General features: G+C 43.4%; 2 protein-coding genes across 2 annotated transcripts in view; one reads left to right on the top strand and one right to left on the bottom strand.

The window, feature by feature from the left end:
• Positions 1-324: 324 nt before the first annotated feature.
• On the bottom strand, positions 325-16,828 carry acaa1 (acetyl-CoA acyltransferase 1). Its single transcript, XM_063207447.1, has 12 exons — positions 16,510-16,828; positions 16,115-16,208; positions 15,922-15,979; positions 15,637-15,716; positions 15,478-15,520; positions 15,074-15,172; positions 14,116-14,196; positions 12,495-12,685; positions 1,539-1,718; positions 1,134-1,189; positions 811-956; positions 325-594 (listed from the first exon to the last, which is right to left on the bottom strand). Exons 1-12 carry the CDS (start codon positions 16,678-16,680, stop codon positions 519-521), a joined length of 1,275 nt encoding a protein of 424 aa, XP_063063517.1. The 5' UTR covers positions 16,681-16,828; the 3' UTR covers positions 325-518.
• Positions 16,829-21,893: 5,065 nt separating this feature from the next.
• nlrx1 (NLR family member X1) overlaps positions 21,894-22,009 on the top strand; it is a 10,072-nt gene continuing 9,956 nt past the window's right edge. Inside the window, exon 1 of the mRNA XM_063206352.1 lies at positions 21,894-21,941. Coding sequence (XP_063062422.1) covers positions 21,894-21,941 — 48 coding nt within the window. The remainder of the gene's footprint in view (positions 21,942-22,009) is intronic.

The raw sequence follows: 22,009 nt of genomic DNA, 5'->3' as shown, positions 1-22,009 counted from the left end.
AGCCTGATGAATCTGTATGTAGGAAGTATTGGTGCAAGTCAAAGGCGTACATGTATGCTGTTGACTGATAAAAAGACGCAGGCACTGAAGGTGAAGGCTGAAGCCCAGTGCATTACATTATTACATTATATTAGTGTCTTCATTACACCTCTCTCAGGCTCTTACTCATCTCTTAATACACACCACAACATCAACTATGGCTCTCTATCCAATATCACAGGGGAGCTGCATCAAAATTGCTGCATTGCCTGGCCGGAGGATGTAGTGCTGTATTAACATTGATCATCTAATGCTAGTTTGTGTTAACGCAGGCAAGGCAAGCTTGCATGTGGAGATTATTAAGTTCCGTTTGTCTGGAGGTAGGCAGCCTGGTGATAGCCAATCCAGGAGTCCAGGTCCAGGTGATTTGACCAATCAGGGTCCTTTATACTTGGAGACTGCAGCCTGCTCTAGATCATATAGCCAATCACGTTTCTGTATCCTGAAAGACTACAGCCTTGTCATGAAGTGACAGCCAATCAGGGTCCTGGATACTCGAAGACGGCTGCTGCTCCCATTCCTGTGCCGATGCACATGGACACCACACCGTAGCCCCTGCAACAGGGCAGATACAGCACAGTTGGAATCAACACAGGCACAGTAAAGTACAGTTAAAATCAACACAGGCACAGTAAAGTACAGATAAAAATAACAGACACAGTTATGTACAGTTAAAATCAATACAGGTGATAAGGAATAGCGCAGCTCTATCAGATGCGGCACTTGTGAAGGCCTGTTGGTGTGTCAGTTGAGAGTGTGATGACTGCTGACCTGCGTCCCCGGCGTTTCAGTTCGTTTAGCAGCGTGACGACCTGTCTGGCCCCCGTGCAACCCAGGGGGTGACCCAGCGCGATGGCGCCCCCATTAGGGTTCACCTTGCCCACCGGGATCCCCAACTTCTCCACACAGTACACTGCCTACGGGACAGAGAATACACACACATACACACAGAACAAACACACATATAGGACATAGAAATTTTGTGTCGTTTTTGGCAAAATGGCATAAGGAAAAAAATGCCCCCTACGTAGTTTACTGAGCAGCCTACTGAAATATCATACTCTCCGGGACTCTTGAGTTCAACAGCATCTTACCTGACTTGCAAAGGCCTCATTGATTTCATACACATCGATATCCTCCACAGTCAACCCTGGAGAGGAGCAGAGGAGAAATCATACAGCAATCTGATCAAACGGTTACCCAGCACCAACACATTAGAGGGATAATGTGCAAAGTATGAAAGTGGGGACTACTGATGAGAAATAGGTATTTTGTTTCCCATGGATATCTTGAGTGCAGATGAGAGATAAACTGACTTCTCATGCTCAATCTGAGAATGGCATAATGATTTAGAAGCAGGAGAGGTGGGGCAATCACAGCTTACAGATGCCCACTACTGGGCTCAATCATGTCTTCCATAACATTATATATGGTTGAATGGGAGGAAATCACTAAGGTCAGCTAAGTGTAATGTACTGTAATGTAATGAAGCTCCTCACCTGCCTGCTGTAGAGCAGCTGGTATGGCGTATGCTGGCCCGATGCCCATGACGTCGGGGGGCACCCCCACCACCGCGCTGGCCCGCAGCACCCCCAAGACGGGCAGCCCCAAGGCCTCCACAGCGGAGCGCCGGCCCAATAGCACTGCCGCCGCACCATCACTCACCTGACTGGCATTGCCTACAGAGGGCGACAAATACAACATCTCAACACACATCTCAACACTGTCAGTAAACACATCAATACCCGGTGGCACCTGGCTCGCACTGTCTATCCACCTTATTATCAACGGTTACAAGGGTGGCGCCACAACTATTTGGGTAGCAGTTGTAAATCATTCAGAAGGGCTATGGGCAGCCTAACCAAAACTAGCAGACAGAGAAAGCTGTGGTAGCACGAAAAACAATGCAATGCGTGGGGATAGTGAGTGTGGTAATAAGGTGGATATTGGACAGCGCCTCAACAGCACTACAGTACCGGTCTTTCATGGAAATAGCCAACGGGTCCAAAAAATGGGTCAATGCCGACCATCAGCACAAAAAACACAATTGCAGTGAAGCAACTCCTTTCTTGGCCTAGGACTGGAGTCACTTGAAATTACCTACTATCTTGAGCAATTTCCAATCATTTACTTGCAAAAAAATGGACTGTAGAAAAGCCATAGTGATTTTTTCAGTGCGTGGGTGGGGAAACATCACAGTCAGAGCCACCCTTGATCTGCACAAGCATCGCAATAGAAGGGCCTGGCTCTGACGCTAGAGAGAGGAAGAGCCCATTCAGCCTCACGTTTACTTTGTCTAAATATGCAACCTGTTACACCTGTTACACCTGCAAGGCTGCCGTGAGTCAAAACAAGACAAGACTGCACTAACTGAAGAAAGAAAAATATGGAGAACAAACAGGGAGGACCTTCCAAAAGCGGTAGGCTGTTTTTCGAAATGAAATGTTAGTTAAGTTTAGTTAACGTAATAAGAAGATATGTAGACTTCTTCGTCAGCTTGTAGACGGTTGTTCAGTGGTTATTGACTTGTGTTGATTTGTATGGAATGACTGTTCAAGCACAAGATTCAAGCTGCAGTCGGGCAAGACTATATCATTTATTATGTTGTGTTTTTCTTTTAAGTTAAAGGAGAGTTCCTCCCAATTTTAACATGCTGTTGTATTGCTCATACCCTTCACTTGTCATTATCTGACAAAAGCCATATTCAGACAGGACTGATTTTATGGGGGGACCAGGGTTAAAGTACTAATAACTAGAAGGTTTCTATGTAGGACGAGAGAGAAAGCTGAAGGGCACACGCAGAGCCAGTCAGAATGTCCAATTTCACCATAGATGCTGCCGTTTCTTTGGCTAGAAATATTTGTTTCTTTTCATTTTCCTAAAGCCAGGGTAAATAATCCTTCCAAACGGCACTCAGTTTGCATTGTTGAACTCGCTTGGTCTTTATAAAATACGCAATTCCCTTACGAAAATGGACCATGGCTTATTATGGTATTACTGTACAATGATTATCTTGGTTCTACCATGGTATGTCATGATTACTGCATTTTAGCATGCTACACGGATACATTGACTTTCACTAGCTTAGCGACATATTCTCTCTTTTAACTTGTCTTAAAGCAAGACAACGCTTAACATGAAAAATAAGACACTTTACCACCTTTATAAACCCCAGCCAACGATTTTAACTGTATTAAGCCCCAAAATAGTGGCATACCCCTTTAAATCAAGCAATACCATGCCAGGCAGACCCCCCCCCCCCCACCCCCACGCCCCCCTTTTAAAAAAAGTTGTGTGTGCATGTTTCTGTTGACGTGTATGCAGCGTTTGCATATACAGTATTTCTGTGTGCATGTGTGAATGTTTCTATCCATCCATCCTGAACGTTTTGGGCGCATTAGCTCCCCTTAACAAGCTGATTTCCCTACGCTGCCTTCAGAGGATCAGTGGTGCATGCCTGACACACACACACACACACACACACACCCTACTACACACACATTAATGGAGCATTGCTGGTGTACACACACACACACACACACACACACGCGCACACACACACACACACACACACACACACACACACACACACACACACACCTCAGTGGAGCATGCCTTGCCTGGCGTAGGCTGGGCACCATCCACACACACAGGGAAGTCCTGTGCTCTGCTCTGTGCTCCGTGGGCAAATCACATTCAAATTCTGGCCTCAGGATTTGCCAGTCGCTGGGCCAATCCTGCCCTCCTGTCAGCTCTTTTATGCATGTAGCATGCTACAAGCATCCATTGACAATTAATGGTTAAACCATAGTCACGAACCGTGCTCAAAAAACCGTGACAACTATAAATAACTAAAAACCATGGTTAGTTCTCAAAGTAAAACCACAGTCCATTTTTGTAAGGGTTTTGCCCAAATTACATCATTGTCAATTGTGTCGACTACCTAGCCTGGATATAGAGATCAAATCTGAATACCAATATTTAGTCTGGCCCCGATGAATGAGACATCGGAAGATTGTTGATGGGAACAACCCATTGTTTTCCAAACTGTGTCTGTGCCTACTGGCCAACGCTTTGCCGTCACTCCCTCAAAACTCGTCTCGCCCAGATATTGCTTTGCTCTCTGCTGTTTTTGTTTGTTTGGTCTGGTGACCCACACTTCACTCTTCAATATACCCGTAGATTTCCATGCCACGTTTAGGTGCTTTGGAGATGATGACATTCTAACTCAACAGACATAAAACCCCATTGACAATGAATGAGATGTTATGTCTGGTGAGTTAGAATGTCATCACCTCCAAAGCACCTAAACGTGGCATGGAAATCTACAGGTATATTGAAGAGTGAAGTGTGGGTCACCAGACCAAACAAACAAAAACAGCTGAGAGCAAAGCATCAAGGATATCTGGGCTTCCATAACTCCCATGCAATGCCCTGCCATTGACTTCAATGTTAAATGCAGCATTCCAGTTACAGCTTATAACCAAGTTTTGAACATTGAAATGTAATTTAGAAGGTACCAAATGCCAACTGTTTTGATGTAAATGGGAAAAAAGACAGAAATTTGGATTACAATACTACAAAACTGTTTTGCATAATAATTTGGAGCAGAGCATTTTGGGAATTTTAGTTTTTTTTATTATTTTAAAAAATACCGTTATCATTGGACGGTTCATTGAAAAACGTTTCAATTGTATTTTAATGGCTGATGACTTGAAAATTATGACGACTGTCATTTCTATTGTTTATTTGGGAAAACAGCAAAAAATGTGTAATAATGTGGAATGCGGTGTAGATGGGTGTGAGTTTTGAATGAAATCCTATGGAGAGTATCATGCTCTGCTTCTGCGTCACAGTGCATGTTGACATGCATGCTTCTTTAGGTGTAATTCAGATTTCCAATGTTGACAGCATTCATACATTCCCAAACCATATCAGTGCTACTACCATGCTTGACTTGCCAGATGATGCACTTTTTTTGTAAAACTCGCTTGTTTACCACCACACATCCTTGACGCCATCTAAAGATAATTTGATTATCTTGCTCTCAAGAGAGATGAACAGACCAAGGATATGGATCACTGGAACCATGTCGTGTGGTCTTATGAGATCAAGATATACAAATTTGCTTTAGATGGTGTTAAGCATGTGTGGTGGTAAACAAGTGAATTTTCCTAAAATAGTGCATCATCTGGCTAGTCCAGCATGGTAGTGGGACTGACATGGTTTAGTGATGTATGAATGCAGTCAACATTGGAAAGCTTAATTACACCTAAAGAAGCATGCATGTCAACACAGAAGCAGATCATGATACTCTCCATAGGACTTAATTCAAAACTCACACCCATCTATTTTAGCCAGGTGCAGACTCAAAATGTAAAATTTCAAAGTAAAGAAAGGTTGAAACACACACTGATGACCTCCCTTTTAATCCCTTTTCATTTCGAAATAAAAAAAAAATAATCTAGTTGCTGCAAAAAGGTGGTTCTACAAAGTATTCAGCTTAGGCTGTGAATACTTATGTAAATATGATTTCTTTGTTTTTTTAATTTTAATACATTTTCAAAAACTCTCAAGAACTCTGTTTTTCACATGGTCATAATGGGATATTTATGTTACATTTTGAGGACAGAGATTAATTTAATATAATTTGGAATAAGGCTGTAACACAATAAAATGCTGAAAAAGTGAAGCGCTGTGAATACTTTCCAGATGCACTGTATCTCGCATACAATACGGCTTGGCATGAAAAGGTTGGTGTCTCAGCAACATTACTTACAGAGACTGCTGTTGACCATACTAAACTGAACGCCACGTTTCTTCCGTTTCATTAAGAACATGGCGGCCATTTAGTGCGTGCAGTGTCCATCGTTAAAGGATGGTTGTTAGTACCCAGGCTCCACCATCGCAGGGACACAACATCTTCAGCTCAGCTAGACTAGCTCAGGAAAACTGTTTGTTCAGGTACTTTTGGGTTCCCTCCAGAGCGGGAAACTCCACCCACTTTGTAGGGAAGCAAAATCAACTTTGAGCATCACCAACGGTTCTGGGTAGAGTCGTGTTCAAGGCAGTGATGTGGTGTAAGTATAGACGTTCTATTGGAACTAAGAAAATGTTTGGTTAAAACTTTGGTTCAGCCTCTTATGCCCTCAACCAGTAGCACACCAAGGGAGGTGGGTCAACTATGCCGTTTGAGAACGATAGTCGTTATGGTCTTGGTCAGACCAAGTCTTGAAGAGATTTGAGAGTCATGATAATCAGGCTAGGTCGTTAGGGCATCATCCGGGCACTTTCAGTGCACTGAATTTACCGAAATGTTCACTGTGAGCCTGAAGAGCACAAGTGCCCGGACCTGTCGATTCCAGATGTCCAACGTACGGAATATCAGACCTGTGCTGACACAATATTCTACACAACGACTGGTCCAGGCCACGGTCCTGTCCCGCGTTGATTACTGCAACTCACTCATGACAGGTCTACCTGCTTGTGCGCTATAACCTCTGCAGATGATCCAGAATGCGGCGGTACGCTTCATATTCAATCAACCCAAAAGGACCCATGTTACTCCTCTGTTTATTGAGTTGCACTGGCTACCGATTGCCGCCCGGATCAAGCACAAGGCATTGACCCTTGCCTACAAAACCATCGCAGGAACGGCCCCAGCTTATCTGAAGGACCTACTAACGCCTTATGTTACTGGAAGAGAACTGTGCTCATCCAGCACAAGCCGTCTGGCTCTGCCATCCAGTCGCTCTAGGTACTCCCAGTCAAGACTGTTCTCCGTTGTTGTGTACCCAAGTGGTGGAACGGTCTTCCAGAGGCAAGACTAAGCACATCTCTTGCAGCCTTCAAGAAACAAGTAAAGACCTTCCTCTTTCGAGAGGAGCTACTAAACTAATGCTTGAGCTGGCCTAGCCCCAGGGCAGACTCTTGACATGATGTTTAGTTTAGTTTAGTTTAGTTTAGTTTAGTTTGTGTGTGTGTGTGTGTGTGTGTGTGTGTGTGTGTGTGTACTCTTTATTGATAAAAATAAATAAATAAATAAATAACCCCTCTTTGCAACTGCACTTGTTGTTCTGTATATTTCCTGTGCACTTTGTATTTGCTTGTGATGTTGGCTTGATTATGTCCTCTTTTGAAAGTCGCTTTGGTTATAAAGCGTCTGCCAAATGCAATGTAATGTAATAATATGAGACACTGTACGTCTGGCCTACGTTAGCTTCCTCGAGTTCTTCATTCACCAATTGGATTTCGATTCTAGCCGAGAGTACAGGTACCCCCAGTTACCCAGAAGGAGGTCCCATTTTGCCTGGCGTTCCAGTGTATTTTCGTAATAAACCATCAGGATGCAAAATTATTTTCCCCTGTTGACCCCTATTTACCAGTGAAGACATTGAATGTACGTTATACAGCCACCTGATAGTTAAGCAGTGCTGTCACCAATGTAATGTCTCTACTATTTTTTTTACAGTTCAGCAAGCATGTGAAACATCAAATGACGAGGGGCAGGGTCACACAACGACCCAGAACCAAGGTGTCTGTAACCATGGTGCTGAACAAACTAACTCTCAACCTTCATCCATGAGTCCCACCTGGAGACTAGTACTGGTAGGCAGGAAGAAGGCTGGAAAGAGTGCCACAGGCAACACCATACTTCGGGGGAAGTATTTCGCCTCACAGCTTAGTCCAAGCCCGGTCACCAAGACATGTCAGGGGCAGTGTGCCCACGTTCTGGGACGGGAACTGCTTGTTGTGGACACCCCAGGTTTCTCCAAAGCTGAGGTTTCCCAGGATGCTGTGCAGCAGGAGGTGGAGAGGTGCCGCGAGCTGTGGGCACCTGGTCCCCATGTGCTGCTACTGGTGATTCCTTTGGGGCGCTGGACGGAGGAGGAGCGTGAGGCTGTGGAGGTGGCTCAGGAACTCTTTGGTGATTATGTACCTAGCCGCACCATATTGCTCTTCTCACGGGCGGATGTGCTCAAGGGAGAATCCATACAAGATTTTATCTCCAAACAGGATGAAAGTATCCAGGAACTGGTGGCGAGGTTCGATCACCACTTCCTGGCCATAAACAACCGAGATCAAGGAAATGTGAACCAAGTGGAGTCGCTCCTCAGCATGGTTGAGAGCCTATGCATACCTGGCATGTCCACCATACCACTGCGGCTGGTTCTTCTGGGCAGAACAGGCGCAGGCAAGAGTGCCACTGGAAACACCATTTTGGGCAAGGAGAGTTTTGCCTCTGGGTTCAGCATGAAATCTGTGACGCAAGAGTGCAAGAGTGACAGTGGCACTGTGCAAGGTCGAAGTCTTGTCATGGTTGACACCCCTGGCCTGTCCGATACCTCTATCTCCCCGGAAAAGATCAAGGAAGAACTGATCCGGTGCCTTGTCTTATCCATCCCAGGGCCCCACGCTTTTCTGTTAACAGTGAGCGTCACAGGCGTCACTGAAAAGCATTGGGAGTGCATTCGCATGATCGAGCAAACATTCCAGGAAGACATCCAGCGTTACGTCATTCTTGTCTTCACCTATGCAGACGAGCTGGACGGTACACCCATCCACGATTTCGTTCATCAGGACCCGGCTCTTGTGGAGATTGTGACACACTTTCACGGGCGCTATGTGAGCTTTGACAACACGAGAGCCAACGACTCCCGTCAGGTAACGCAGCTGCTAGAGAAGATAGACCAGCTGGTGGCTAGCAACGGCTACCGGCACTACTCCAGCCCACTCACTCAGGGAATCGTTCAGGCTGTGGCTGAGCTACTGGATGAGGCCCGCTCTGGTAAAGGCAAGTTCCACCAATTTTACAGCTGGTGTCACACTCATCCTTACATTGCCACGCTCATAGGAGTGGCATTGGTGGGGGTAGGAGTAGGTGTGCCTTTTGCATTTGGTGCTTTTGGCACAGCAGCAGCTGTAGAAGTTGGAATTGGAGCACAGGTGATTGCAATGCTTGCTGCAGAGAACCTGGCCTTAGAGGCCATTATGGCAAAACTAATAGCCCAAGGTGTACTGGGTAGTGCACTGGGTAGTGCATCGCCTGGTGTAGGCTTACTAGGGGCAGTTTCTGCCATGGGTTGTAGCATACAGTAGCCAGTGTTGCCACATGTGTGTCACCAAATCCCGCTCAAAAGGTTAACAAAAACGCCAAAATGCGCTAAATTCCGCCCAAATTCAACAAATTACATTGACTTCTATGGGTCCAAAACGGCAGAAAAAAACATCAAATGGCTAATTTTTCAGATTTTTACCCGCAGACGCTCATCCCAAGTAGCCCAATTGGGCGGGCACTCGCCCAATCTGGCAACACTGACAGTAGCTTGGGGAATTCATACTGAATCAAAATGAAGCACCTCCATCATTATTGAAGGCACCATCTCCACCATAAACTACGACAAGGTATAGACAGGAGATTGACATAGGTCATGTTATGTTTTTAAGTCGAGTTTACATGAAGACCTTTCATTTAACACTGAATTAATGTCTGGGGATCAGAAAGTATTTCAATTGGACAGAGGATGCATGTGTTGAGTCTGGTTCCCATTGTTGCATTGTTGTCATCGCGTAACAACGAGCATGCATGGAATGACCTAAATTGTTTTTAAAGTGAAATTAATGTATGATATGATAGAGGAATAAAGTTATTCGGAATTAAAAGAGGAATAAACCACCCACTTTAAAAGCAGAATCAAGTTCTATTTGGAATTAAATTGAGTTCATTCCCAATTAGAGTACTCTTTATTGTTATTCACCAGTACACCAGCAGTGCAGATATTACCAATATTAGAGGAGGCCAGATGAAGTTATACCCATGCCTTTTTTCAAGCACTACAGAATGTGTAAGATATTGAAACAGGAGTGAGGCTGGCTTTCACACGCACACACACAGAACTGATGAACAACTACGTAAACTCCTTTGACAACTAAACTCGGTTCTTTTTTTTAATTGTAGTCTTAAACTTAAGATAGCCAGTATTCATTGTTGGTTTCCCTTTCCCTATATAGCTTCCTCAAACCTTTGGTCTCTTTGTCCCATGGCTTGAAAGGAGGAGAGATCATTTTACTGTACTGTTGGTGGTATTCTGTAGACTGAGACATCAGACACTGGACCGGGACAACAGGACACCATCCCAAAACACCCGGTTGCTGTCCCAGCACACCTAGTTAATAATAATAATAATAATACATTATTATTATTATTATTATTAACTAGGTGTGCTGGGACAGCAACCGGGTGTTTATTATTATTATTATTATTATTATTAATATTATTAATAATAATAATAATAATAATAATAATACGTTTTACTTTAAAGCGTCTTTAAAACACTCAAGGACACTGTACAGAGAGAAGCAAAATAAAACAAGACACATACACAGATTGTAAACAAAAAAAATAAAATAAAACAAAACAGAGTTAAAAAGTCAAAGAATAGGCTAACTGAAACAGATGAGCTTTTAGTCTGGATTTGAACAGGGTTAAAGAGTCAATATTGCAGATGCGAGGGGGCAGCACATTCCAGAGTTGAGGAGCAGAGCAACTGAAAGCTCTATTCCCATTGGTACTGAGACGGGCAGAGGGGACAGAGAGGAGAATGGAGGAAGAGGAACGAAGGGGGCGAGAGGGAATAGCAATGTGAGTAGGATTAGACAGATAAGGAGGGGGTGTCACGGGATACCAAGTTACTGTCCTGGAACAGCCAGCAGCTGTTTTAGCAATTGCAGATCAGATTACGAATTGTAACACAGCTCTTATTTCCCATTCTTGATTATGCTGACATTGCGTATATGAATACAACGGAATCACATCTCAAATCTTTAAATGTTGCTTTCAACAGCCTTTGTCGATTTGTATTGAGATGTCCATACCTTACCCACCATTGTCACATTTATCAGCAACTGAATCTCCCATCACTCAAGACCAGAAGGGAGCTACATTGGCTCCAGTTTATCTATAAATGCTATTTCTTTAATTATCCATCTTATTTACGAAACTATTTAAATCCATATAGGTCCACTCATGGACTTAGACATCTTGATCATTAGTTTTTTTTCTATGCCAAGCATATCTAAAGAAATAGGAAGGTGTGCCTTCACATTTAAAGCCCCTTCAGTCTGGAATAGATTAACCAGCTCATTGAGATCTATTTCATATTTTCCTCTCTTTATATCATCCTTACTACTTACTCCTTACTACATCCTTTTCTGCATTCATGTGACCAGTGCACTTGATTTCTTGGTCGTTGACTTTAAAGCAACAGCAACAAAAAAGTCTATACACCGACTTTAGTACCTGCATTCATCTACGGTTGTGCATATATCCATGCTTATTTCTTCTATCTACTTGATTTTCAATTGTGGTTTTCTCCTGAGTCCTTTTTTGTCTTTTATTTATCATTTCTTTTTAGTGTTATACAAATGTCATTTTTGTGTTTTACTTGCTGTTTTTTGCCTATAAATCTATTGGGGTAGAGACGTTGGAATGCTTAGCCTGTAGTGATGAAGAGCTCTGGTGTGGATGTGTGACTGTGTGTAATGTATGTCTTTGATGTTTATGGGACCCCCTCGAAAAAGAGGTGGAAAATCTCAAGGGGCTATCCCTTAATAAAAGAATTGAATTGAAAAAGCTGTCCCGGGACACCAGTACACTGTCCCCAGACACCTAGTTGTTGGGTTAAGTGTGTGTACTGGTTTCCCGGGCAGGGCTTAGTGTCTTGGAACAATTTGCAGGACACTAGCAACAGTTTCAGTACAACACAATTATTGCTCCCACTGTCACTGATGTGTTTCATGAATATTTGCTTCCACCATCAGCTTTGTTTTTTCTAGTTTACATTATGGCTTGTAAATGTACACTTTTCATCCATGAAATTAATGTATGATATGATAGAGGAATAAAGTTATTCGGAATTAAAAGAGGAATAAACCAAATGGGGGGGGGGGACTTGCTAAGTCGCCTTGTACCGCAAGTTGCCTAACTGGAAAATAAAAAGTTAATTTGCCAAATGTAACCTGTCTTCCTTTTTACCCATGTACCTGACTGGAAAGAACAGACAGAAATTCAGGTTAGGCAGCAGTGTTTTTCTCCCTCCTTCTCATGGCGTTGTCCCATTGACAACTTTGGTTACACACACACATACACACACACCTGCGTTTGGCGAGCCCCTCCAGCATGGTGAACACACATGCACATGCGCACACAAACTTCGGGCTTAAAGGCTTGTCAGAGTTTAGCGAGCTCCTCCAGGGTGGTACCCACATATTGTACCCACATACTGTACAGACAGACAGACAGACAGACAGACAGACAGACAGACAGACAGACAGACAGACAGACAGACAGACAGACAGACAGACAGACAGACAGACAGACAGACAGACACACACACACACACACACACACACACACACACACACACGCGCGCGCGCTCTCCCTCTCCCTTCCTGACCTGCGGTGGTGCTGCCGTCAGGTTTGAAGGCTGGGCGGAGTTTGGCGAGCCCCTCCAGGGTGGTGCCGGGCCGCACACCGTCGTCCTTGGTTACGGTGATGTTGCGCTCCGTACCACTGTCGTCCACAAACTTGGTGGTCACCGTGGCGATCTCTGCATCGAACAGACCCCGCCTCTGTGCTTCTGCTGCCCTTTAACATGAGTGTGAATAGCTTGTTAGGAGCAGAGACCATCACACACACCAGTGGCTTTACAGGGTTTTGGCCACACAAGATGCATACTCGTAGATAAACTGAAGGATCTTGCCCACTCTTTCCGATGCCAGCTATGTAGTAAAACAACATTTTGGCCTGAGACCTTTTTAAAATTTTAGTCGAGTTGCAGTGGAATTAACTGGATGGCATGTTCAAAAAATCAGACTTGTACGAAATTCCGAATTGAATGAATTGAAATCCAGAGTAATGCCATAATATGAACACTAGGTGCTGGTGTTCTATATACATATTTTACGGGACCTAAGCTGACCATCTAACAACATGGTAGCGAGTTAATATCTTCTGATCTCAGTCATTATATGCGCTGGGTTACAAATATGCCGTTTAAGAGGCTAGATAAAGATTATTCATGCAGAAGTATCAATGTTTTGTTCCGAGGCCGTCTGCATGAAAAATGTGAAGAAACACAGCTTTCTAAAAAGTTTGGGGGTTCGTACGAAAAGTTAAACAAAAATATCAGAAACAACATATGTGGAACTCGTGGCACAACTCGAAGGGGATCGAAATATACCGTCATTGGATTACATGCTACGATTTTCGGCTAAAAACGCCCTTGAGGTCCCATGAAATCGGGGGAAGTGACGTCACTTTCAAGCTCTATGTGTGGTGTAGATTAGATCAAAGAAAGTCAAGGTAATGACACCACCTAGTGTCCGTATTATGGCATTACTTTGAATTTCAATTCATTCAGTTCGGAATTTCATACAAGCCTGGTTCAAATATCCACTTACCACCCTTTCGGCACCGTGTTTGGGTACGTAGGGCATTCCATTTCTAATCGCGGCAAAATTAAGTGCACTGTATGTACCCGGATGATGCCCTCAAAACGGACAATTTTTTCAAAGTGTTCAGTGAAGTACACTCAACGGCCGCCATGTTTGTTACGTAGTTGAATGTCAAATCCGTCCAACTGCTAATTCTCCGTAATAATAGGACAGTTTTGATTCAAAAGACGATCACCATGTGACAGGGTTAACAAAAAAACTGTCAACATAACGAACAGTGCTTTCCGTGATTAATTGTATTTCGGCCGTTGGTAAACTCACGTAATTTACTATCCGGGGGTGCAAAGTGCACTCACCCTCAGTACACAGTGCAGTGCAGAGTTTGGAACATGCCAAGAGACCATTAATACTAATGTCACAGCAAAGAGACCTCTTCTGGGCAGATTCAAATTGATCCAGGTAACAAGAAATCTATTTACCAATGCCGTAACTCTTCAGACCTTGGGGCTATTTTTAAGATATTTTTATTTCACTGTGTTAAAATACTGTAACAATCTCAAGTCAGACGACATCCAAATACAGTCACGATACAGACTGGGCAACTGTTTAGGGGTGACTTACTTCTGCTGGGAGCTATAGGCGAAGGCATCCTGTTTCTCCCTGGTGACGCCAAAACGCTCTGCCACATTCTCTGAGGTGATGCTGGAAAACACACACATTACATTCTTACATTACACTTTAGCTGGCACTTTTATCCAAAATAGCTTACAGATATTACAAGGTATTGATTACAGTCCCTGAAGCAGAGTAGGGATAGGTGCTTCAGGATACTTCAGCAATGGAGGAAGGAAGGAGTAGGTAAGGTCGGAGGGGATTGAACCAGCAACCCTCTGATCTACACTACAACTCCCTAACCATTACACCACGGCTGCCCCGTCAAACCATTACACACACTTGTCACGAACAAATAACGTTATTTTTTCTAAGACCAAAGCGTGGCGAATGAAGTTAAAGTGAAATGGTAAGTGTGTGGGAGTTATGTCGCTTTTTCTAGTTTTAGCCATGTTCTCTGAGGTGGAACATTCACACATGCACACTTAATGTATCAGCTGCCTCGAAGGACTCACCAGCACAACGTGCCACCATAAAATGTTACAACTTATCAGAACAGCTTGTCTTTCTCACAGTCACAATCACATTATATTAGCAGTCCGGGAAGATTTCGTTTTTTTTCTCACCAATATCAACCAAAGCTATGTAACGTCTGAGGATGCACACTACCAAATGCACACTAGCAATGGGGTAGGCTATGTCTATAGTTCTTGACCCATGTGAATAATGCAGAGTATAGTATGTCTATATGCCTGATCCCATGTTGCACTATATATGTCTGACCCCATAGGGATGTTGCACTCTGTCTGCCTGACCTCATAAGGATGCTGCACTCTGTCTATATGACTGTGTATTTCCTACCCCATGGGGATGATGCAGAGTACACTATGTCTGTACAGTATGTGCATGGTATACTTCTTAAGATAATGCATAGTGCTTATTTGCCTGTGCTGTGTGTATTTCTTACCCCATGGGGATGATGCAGTCTCTGGCCATGTCCTTGTCCATCAGTCTGGAGCTGACGTCTCCAGGGTTACCCACAGAACGCAGAGACATGCTCTCCATACTGCACACAGGGGAGGGAGATAGAGAGAGAGAGAGAGAGAGAGAGAGAGAGAGAGAGAGAGAGAGAGAGAGAGAGAGAGAGAGAGAGATTCAGGGAAAATTGTCCCCAATGTACCCGAGTCCTCTTTGCCAGTGAGTTCACTGGTCTAAAGTGTGTGCAGTGCACTATAAACTTCAAACATGCATACTTGATAAATGATAAATGTTGCCAGGTGTGAGCGGGAGAGTGGATATGTGCTTTGAGGAGGAAAAAGATGAATGAATGTGGGGAGTGAGATGATGAATGAATCGACTGAATGTACATACCCACAGGCAAGGCCCAGTTCGTAGGATCCATTTCTGATTCCCCCTGTTAATGTCAGGACAACAGGCTTAGAGTGATGCATAATGATCCATGCTTTATTTTCGAATTCAATGCTACGAGGTATACTTGTTGGAAGACAGCTATTTGAAGTGTACTCCTACCAGCTATGTTAAAGAGGGCTTGAAGTCCGGAGGAGCACTGTCTGTTGACTGTGTAGACCGACACTGTTTCGGGAATGTCACTATATGAAAGACATCACACATTAGACACTGTATGTCACATAAGGTCACGGATGGTCACCTCACTGTAGCAGACACCAGGTCACATTAGAGAGTTACAATCCATAACAGATGTCAACAAGGGGTATCACTTCCAGAAAACCCACAGAGATCTACTCAATCATCATCACCACCATCATGCACCTGTAGATCTACAATGAGACTCACCTGAGGAACTGGGCGATCCGGGCCACCAGCGCACCTGCCCCTGGCTGCAACACGTTACCTAGGCAACAGAAAGATTCTTGGACATTGGCTCATCCTTCCAACCACCAACCCCACAGAACCAGCAGGTAGTATTAGATCAGTAGATCACAAGTTATACTCATGCTCATGGCTCATAGTGGATGTGGTGACTCACCTACACAGATGTCTCCGAGTTTGTCTGGTGCTAGACCGACATCCTTCAACACAGCTGTCATCACCGTGCTGAGTAGCTCATCTGGAGTGGTGTCCTGGAACAACACAGCAGGTTACACATGCCCCATTATGTCATTACCAATGGGGAAAAGACCGATAACTTGTGCATAAGCTATGTTTCAAATCCACGTGTGAGCAGTAGGCTATACGCACAATGTGTAGGTAGGCTATGCCTTCAACAACGTTAACGTGATAGTTGTGGGAATACCTAGGCTACAGACTTCTTGTCAGTCAGTCACCATTTGTCCTAGCTATGCAGGATTAAATAAACAGTGTAGTAGGAGGGGAGGTACAAATGTATGGATGCGACACCGACAAGAGTGTTTGAGTAGTTACCTTGAATGACCCTCGCTTGGCTCTGCCGATGGCTGTCCGTAACCCATGCACCACCACTATGTCGTCTGGATGAGCAGCAGTGGCAGAGCACGGTGACATGCCAACCACTGGCTGAATGCTGCGCTCTTTACTTGAAGTCAAATGTCCCAGAACAACCTTTACTCTTTCCATGTCTATGAACAACAGTCAATCGTGCTCCAGTATTTGTTATATAACTGTTTGACTGTATCGATACTATCAGTGCATCTAGTGTGCGAAAACTCAACCAAGTCAAACCAACCAAGACCAAGTTCAAAACACAAACGATCGGACTTTACACTTCCGCATTTTTACGTGCAATGGCGAGTAGCGAGGGACAAATATGCTAGAAATACGGTGCCGCGTTTGAAAAAAAAAAAAAACAGATTAGGGAAATCAAATCAGGTGCATTTCTCGAAATCATAGTTGCTAACTACTGTATGTTAGCTGCTTTGTTGATTGGGTCCGTGTATATTTTCGTTCATTCATTATTCTATTTTGGATATCACACGAGAAAGGAATAAGGACTCGTTTATGATGATTTACGCTTGAATATCACTTATGAAATGGAACCAAGCGCCATATTTTGATATTTTGTAGGTACTGAAAATAAAACGCTGAATCTTAGAAAAGAGAGAAAAGCAATAAAGAAAAACGTCCTTCTGAATTGCGTCTTTTGTTTATTCAGAATTCGGGTGACCTGAGAGTAAATCCTGGAAGGCTGGTTGAGCCTTCAATACATGGTTTCTTTGGAGGCAAACGGACTTTGCAGGCATTGTTGATGCAATATTCAGAACGTTGCTGCACTTCAAAGATGTGGTCGATCTGTGATGACTGTGCGAGAAATTTGTGTCATGAGATGGTTGCGTAGGCTATCCATATCAAGCAAGCGCCACAAGCATGTGCATACGCACCACCACCATTGAGTAGGGCGTCCTAGAGGGGGGTAGAAGAATGATTTACTGTCTATTTTTTGACTTAAACTTATCAATCAATTCAACTTTCGCAACAACATTTCATGTGCTTAGGCCTGATCTTAAGACTTGATTGTATTCGGCCATATAGCCTATTATAGCGTCCTAATCCAACAGAAGTGCAGCTGTGCGACCGGGACAGATATCTTCGATGGGAAGGGGTAGACCAACTGTCATTGAGAACATTGACAGTTCTTACGATCAGCATCAGTTTCCCAGTTCATCTCCAGCCTTTAGGTGTATCTACCCGGACATATTGCTTTCCAACAATATCACTAATGGTCCAAATACACCAAAGTGAAATGTGTATTCAACATGCGTAAAACTTGGTATGGAGAACGCGCGCTTCAGCTCATTTCACTTGCCAGAATACGCAACAGTTTGCGCGAGAAACACTGCTTTGGACTGTTTGCTCCCTAATGCATATTACTACATGTGAAAGGGTATAATAGGTTATTGATTACAGAGACTTTAGCCTTTATTTAGGCTATAAAGTTGAGTCCATAACATAAAGGGAATTTCATCTCTATTTTATAAAGCGGACGCACGCTCCAATACAGGCCTAACCATCACGCGTGCTGCGCATAGGCCTACTAGCCTGCACATCGCAAAAATGTTTTTCATCATTCTATTATTTTTCTGTTGTGTCTCTGGCTCCAGCTACTGTTCTGTGTGTCGTTTGGTAGCTAGACCTTTTCTGATGCGACTCAGAAGGCAAACTTTCCTTCCGGGTAAACAGAGGGGGAGGGGTCAGTCAAATGAAATTCAATTAATGAATAGCCAAATATCACAAATTGAAAAACGATCAAAAATGTTGTCATTTTTTATAATGCTATTATGGTATGAAGTAACACATGCAGAAAACAAAATACAGCCATTTCTGCTTGTATTGCTTTAATCAAAACAAGAAGTTGCACCCTTTTTTGAATTTCATATTTCATTCCAAAATAGAATAATGAATGAACGAAAAAGTACACGGACCTGATTGCAATGCAATTTCCCATTTCCGAATAGACCGTCTAATATGATTGTCTTTCTAAAGCAAATGTGTTTTGTTGATAGGTTAATGACCCAGAACTGTGGACTCACTGCAAAACCATTTCCTTTGAAGTAGGGTATGTAGGCATAGGCTATCCATTATCCAGACTTCGTAATTAAAGAATTTGTGTGGTGTTGACTAATATTATTATTGTTGTTGTGATTGTTGTTGTTGTTGTTGTTATCATCACTGTTATTATTATTATCATTATTGATATTATTATTAATAATTTTATTAATGTTGTTATTGTTTATCATCATTTTATCATCATCATTATTATTAATGTCTTGCGTGCTGATCCGAGGCAACTGAACCAGAGATTTTTGACTGAACTGTGTGACGTCTCCTTCGGAGGGCAGCACGCGCCACTGTATGGGCATAGCTGTAGCTGTTCCCAGTTCCGTTGCTCGCGGACATGTAGTGTTGTACTTACCGTATATGTAGGCTACGGTCTGCAGTGCTGTCTCAGCTTGTCTGGACATAACCGAAACAAACAAGCAGGAAGTGTAACGGGCTTCTAGATTGACAGCTAAATGTCGATGAAAACCGCAGCCGAGGAGAAGCAGAATTCCCCATGGTGGAAGAGTCGAACGCTTGCTTGGATTCATTGTAGCCGCATATGAAAATGACAGTGTAGTTCTAGGTAAGACTTCCACTGAAAAGAGGTTAGATACAAAACCTTAGCCATGTCAAAGTCAAAGCCCGTTTGTTGTCGGTTATGCTTTTGATATGTCATGCCTGCACCGCTTTATAGATGGCTCTGTTCTGAGTAGAACTATAATGTATCAGATGCTTTGCTATTCATACTCATTCGTCTCGATTTGTAGAATGTGAAATTCGTGTTGATTAACATAGGCCTAAAGGAAGTCTGCTGGTGAGAGGTAAAGAATAGCCTAATGTACAATATAGGCTGGCCTACTTTCAGTGTAGGTAAAGTTAGGGCAACAAATGTTGTTTTATCATATCATGTGCAGTAACCTACGCCAGATGTAGGCTACTGTCGTCTTGTCCTAAACCTGTATCTCATGGTTCAGAGAATAAGCTAGACCTGGCCATAGCACGCTCTGTAGCCTACTCTGCGGCTATGACCTGTGCTGATTGATGTTGACATTTGATTTTCAGAACAACCATAGCCTACTGTATGTAGGCTTTTAAAGCTGTGCAGCCATGCAACGTCCTGTCTTTAGGCAGAGTACACTGTGTCCTCTAAAAGCCTGGCAGGTTGCATTGGCAAAGTTGGTAGGCCATGTCAACTACTGCATGTGAATGTCAAGTAGTGAGTGTCATGTGTGGGTGTCATATCTGCTGTGGCTGTTCCTGTGGGATTTCATATTGTGGATAAAACTGTTAAAGGTATAACACTGTTGAATAAAACTGGATACATGGACAAAACGGTTACAAGAACTTGGATAAAACCTGGATAAAACTGTTACAAGGACTTCTACTAATAGCCTATTGATTACTGTATTTTTGTCTTGCTTACCTGTTAAGCCTTTTTTGCCATACCATGCTTATAGGACCAAAACAGTAGCCCAGCCAGTTTGTCTTCTGTTCTATGGGACATCTCAGACCTGGGAATTCCTCTGAACACGTGTCACGCCACTGTCTCTAGTGGTATGTGTGACACATGCATGTTTGTCACCCTGACTTGTAGTCTACTGTCTACTGTTCATTGCGGTGAAGGTACACATGCAACGTTTGGAGAAGACTCCATCAACCCCATAATTCAGTAGCAGTAACACATGCAATGAAGATACATCTTTCTATTGTGTTGCTGTGCATGGGATTTTTCTGTTATCTCTCATACTTTGAGCAGCTATTGATGCCCTATTAAATGAATAGGACTGCGATCTGTACAGATAAGATAAGCATCAACCTATGAGGAAGTTGCAATGCATTGAGTAAGTGCAGTATTTGCTCAAGCCATGTGAACTGAACAGCACAGACGAAGTAGAGAACAGAATGACTGAGAAGTACTCTACTTAAGTCACATCATGTCTGTCTGTCTGTCTGTCTATTGGGACTGATGACATGATAAGGGCAGTTGTTGCTTAATAGCGAGGGAATTTGTTCCCACATTGCTCCATATACTCTACCCTGCTCTCTGCCATCTTCCTTCATGATCGAGGTACCCTGAGCATGGTACCATCCTGCCTTGAGGTGCCGTTTGGGGCCGCCCCTTGCACAAGTGAATGCAATTTAGTTGTGTGCAGTGTGTGCCATGAGCACTGTGGAGCTCTGTGGAAGTGCTGTCTGTGTCACAAAGGCAATGGGAGTTTCTCTGGTTGGCTTTCACTTAAATACTGATGCAGTGAAATGAAGTTGCAGCGGAGGGCCTACAGTTGTAGGGGGCCTAGCTAGTACCCTGTGCCTAAAGTAAATGCAACTCGCTCAAGTCTACAGACAATAGGCCAAGCTTAATGTCATGTAGTGATGCGATTCTCAGCCAGGGGTACAGGTACCACGAGGGTTGCACAAGTACACTGCAGGTGGTGCGTGGAAAAATGTAATAACAAATGTATGGAGCATAGTCACTTTAGGATAGGGGAAGAGATAGGGCCTAAGTGAGGGGGTACTTACTTATGGTATAACAAGAAGGCTTGGGGAGTACTTAATATAAAAACATGTTATACACTGATGTAATATACTATAGGCCTACCTAGGTCAATCATTTTTAGTAGTAGCAGAGATATTCTATAGAGATATGCCAACATAATAGGTTTCTATGGGCACCTAACGCAACCAGGTTCCGGTCTGCCTAAAGGGGCGTGTCATAATGCTCCTACAATGAATAGAACAGTCCTTAGGTCTGCCTAGGTCTGCCTAAGGGGGGCCACAATAGAACCAGGAAACAATGGGCCAATGGAACCTCTCTCTCTACTCTCTCTGGTAGTAGCACACGTCAGGGTGGTGCAACTACAGCTAATGCCACTATTGTATGAATTAAATGATTTCTTTCCATTGGATTATCTGAGAAGCATATTCATTGCAGTACATTAATTACCAATGTATACTAATTCATCTTTGGTTGTATCACAAGCCCCCCAAAAACATCATCGATCCACATGTCATGTGTGTTCCCAGTGCAGTAGGAAGACATCAGGATGTGGAGGAGCGCAAGGCATCCTGGAACTCGACTCTGGGGAAGGAGGTGGAGTGGAGAGACCAGCCGATCATTACCTCATATCTACATCCATGGTACACTGCATACCATACCATACATTTACATTACATAGATAGATAGATACAGTAGATAAATAGATAGATACATAGATACATAGATACATAGATAGCCTTTATTGTCCCCTAGGGGAAATTCGTTTTCACCTCCGTTACAACTTGTCACAGCCAACATGAAAACATATAGCATACAAGACAGACATCATCAACAGTACACAACGGCATTGAACATTGAAATACTAAACAAATACATGTAGGCCTATGCTCCGACATTGTCAGACGTAACCCT

This window comes from Engraulis encrasicolus, chromosome 9 (genome assembly GCF_034702125.1).
Source record: "Engraulis encrasicolus isolate BLACKSEA-1 chromosome 9, IST_EnEncr_1.0, whole genome shotgun sequence".
In the NCBI taxonomy this organism is placed as follows: Eukaryota; Metazoa; Chordata; class Actinopteri; order Clupeiformes; family Engraulidae; genus Engraulis; species Engraulis encrasicolus.
Note: the sequence above shows the minus strand (reverse complement) of the source record. Positions and strands in the feature narration are given on the sequence as shown.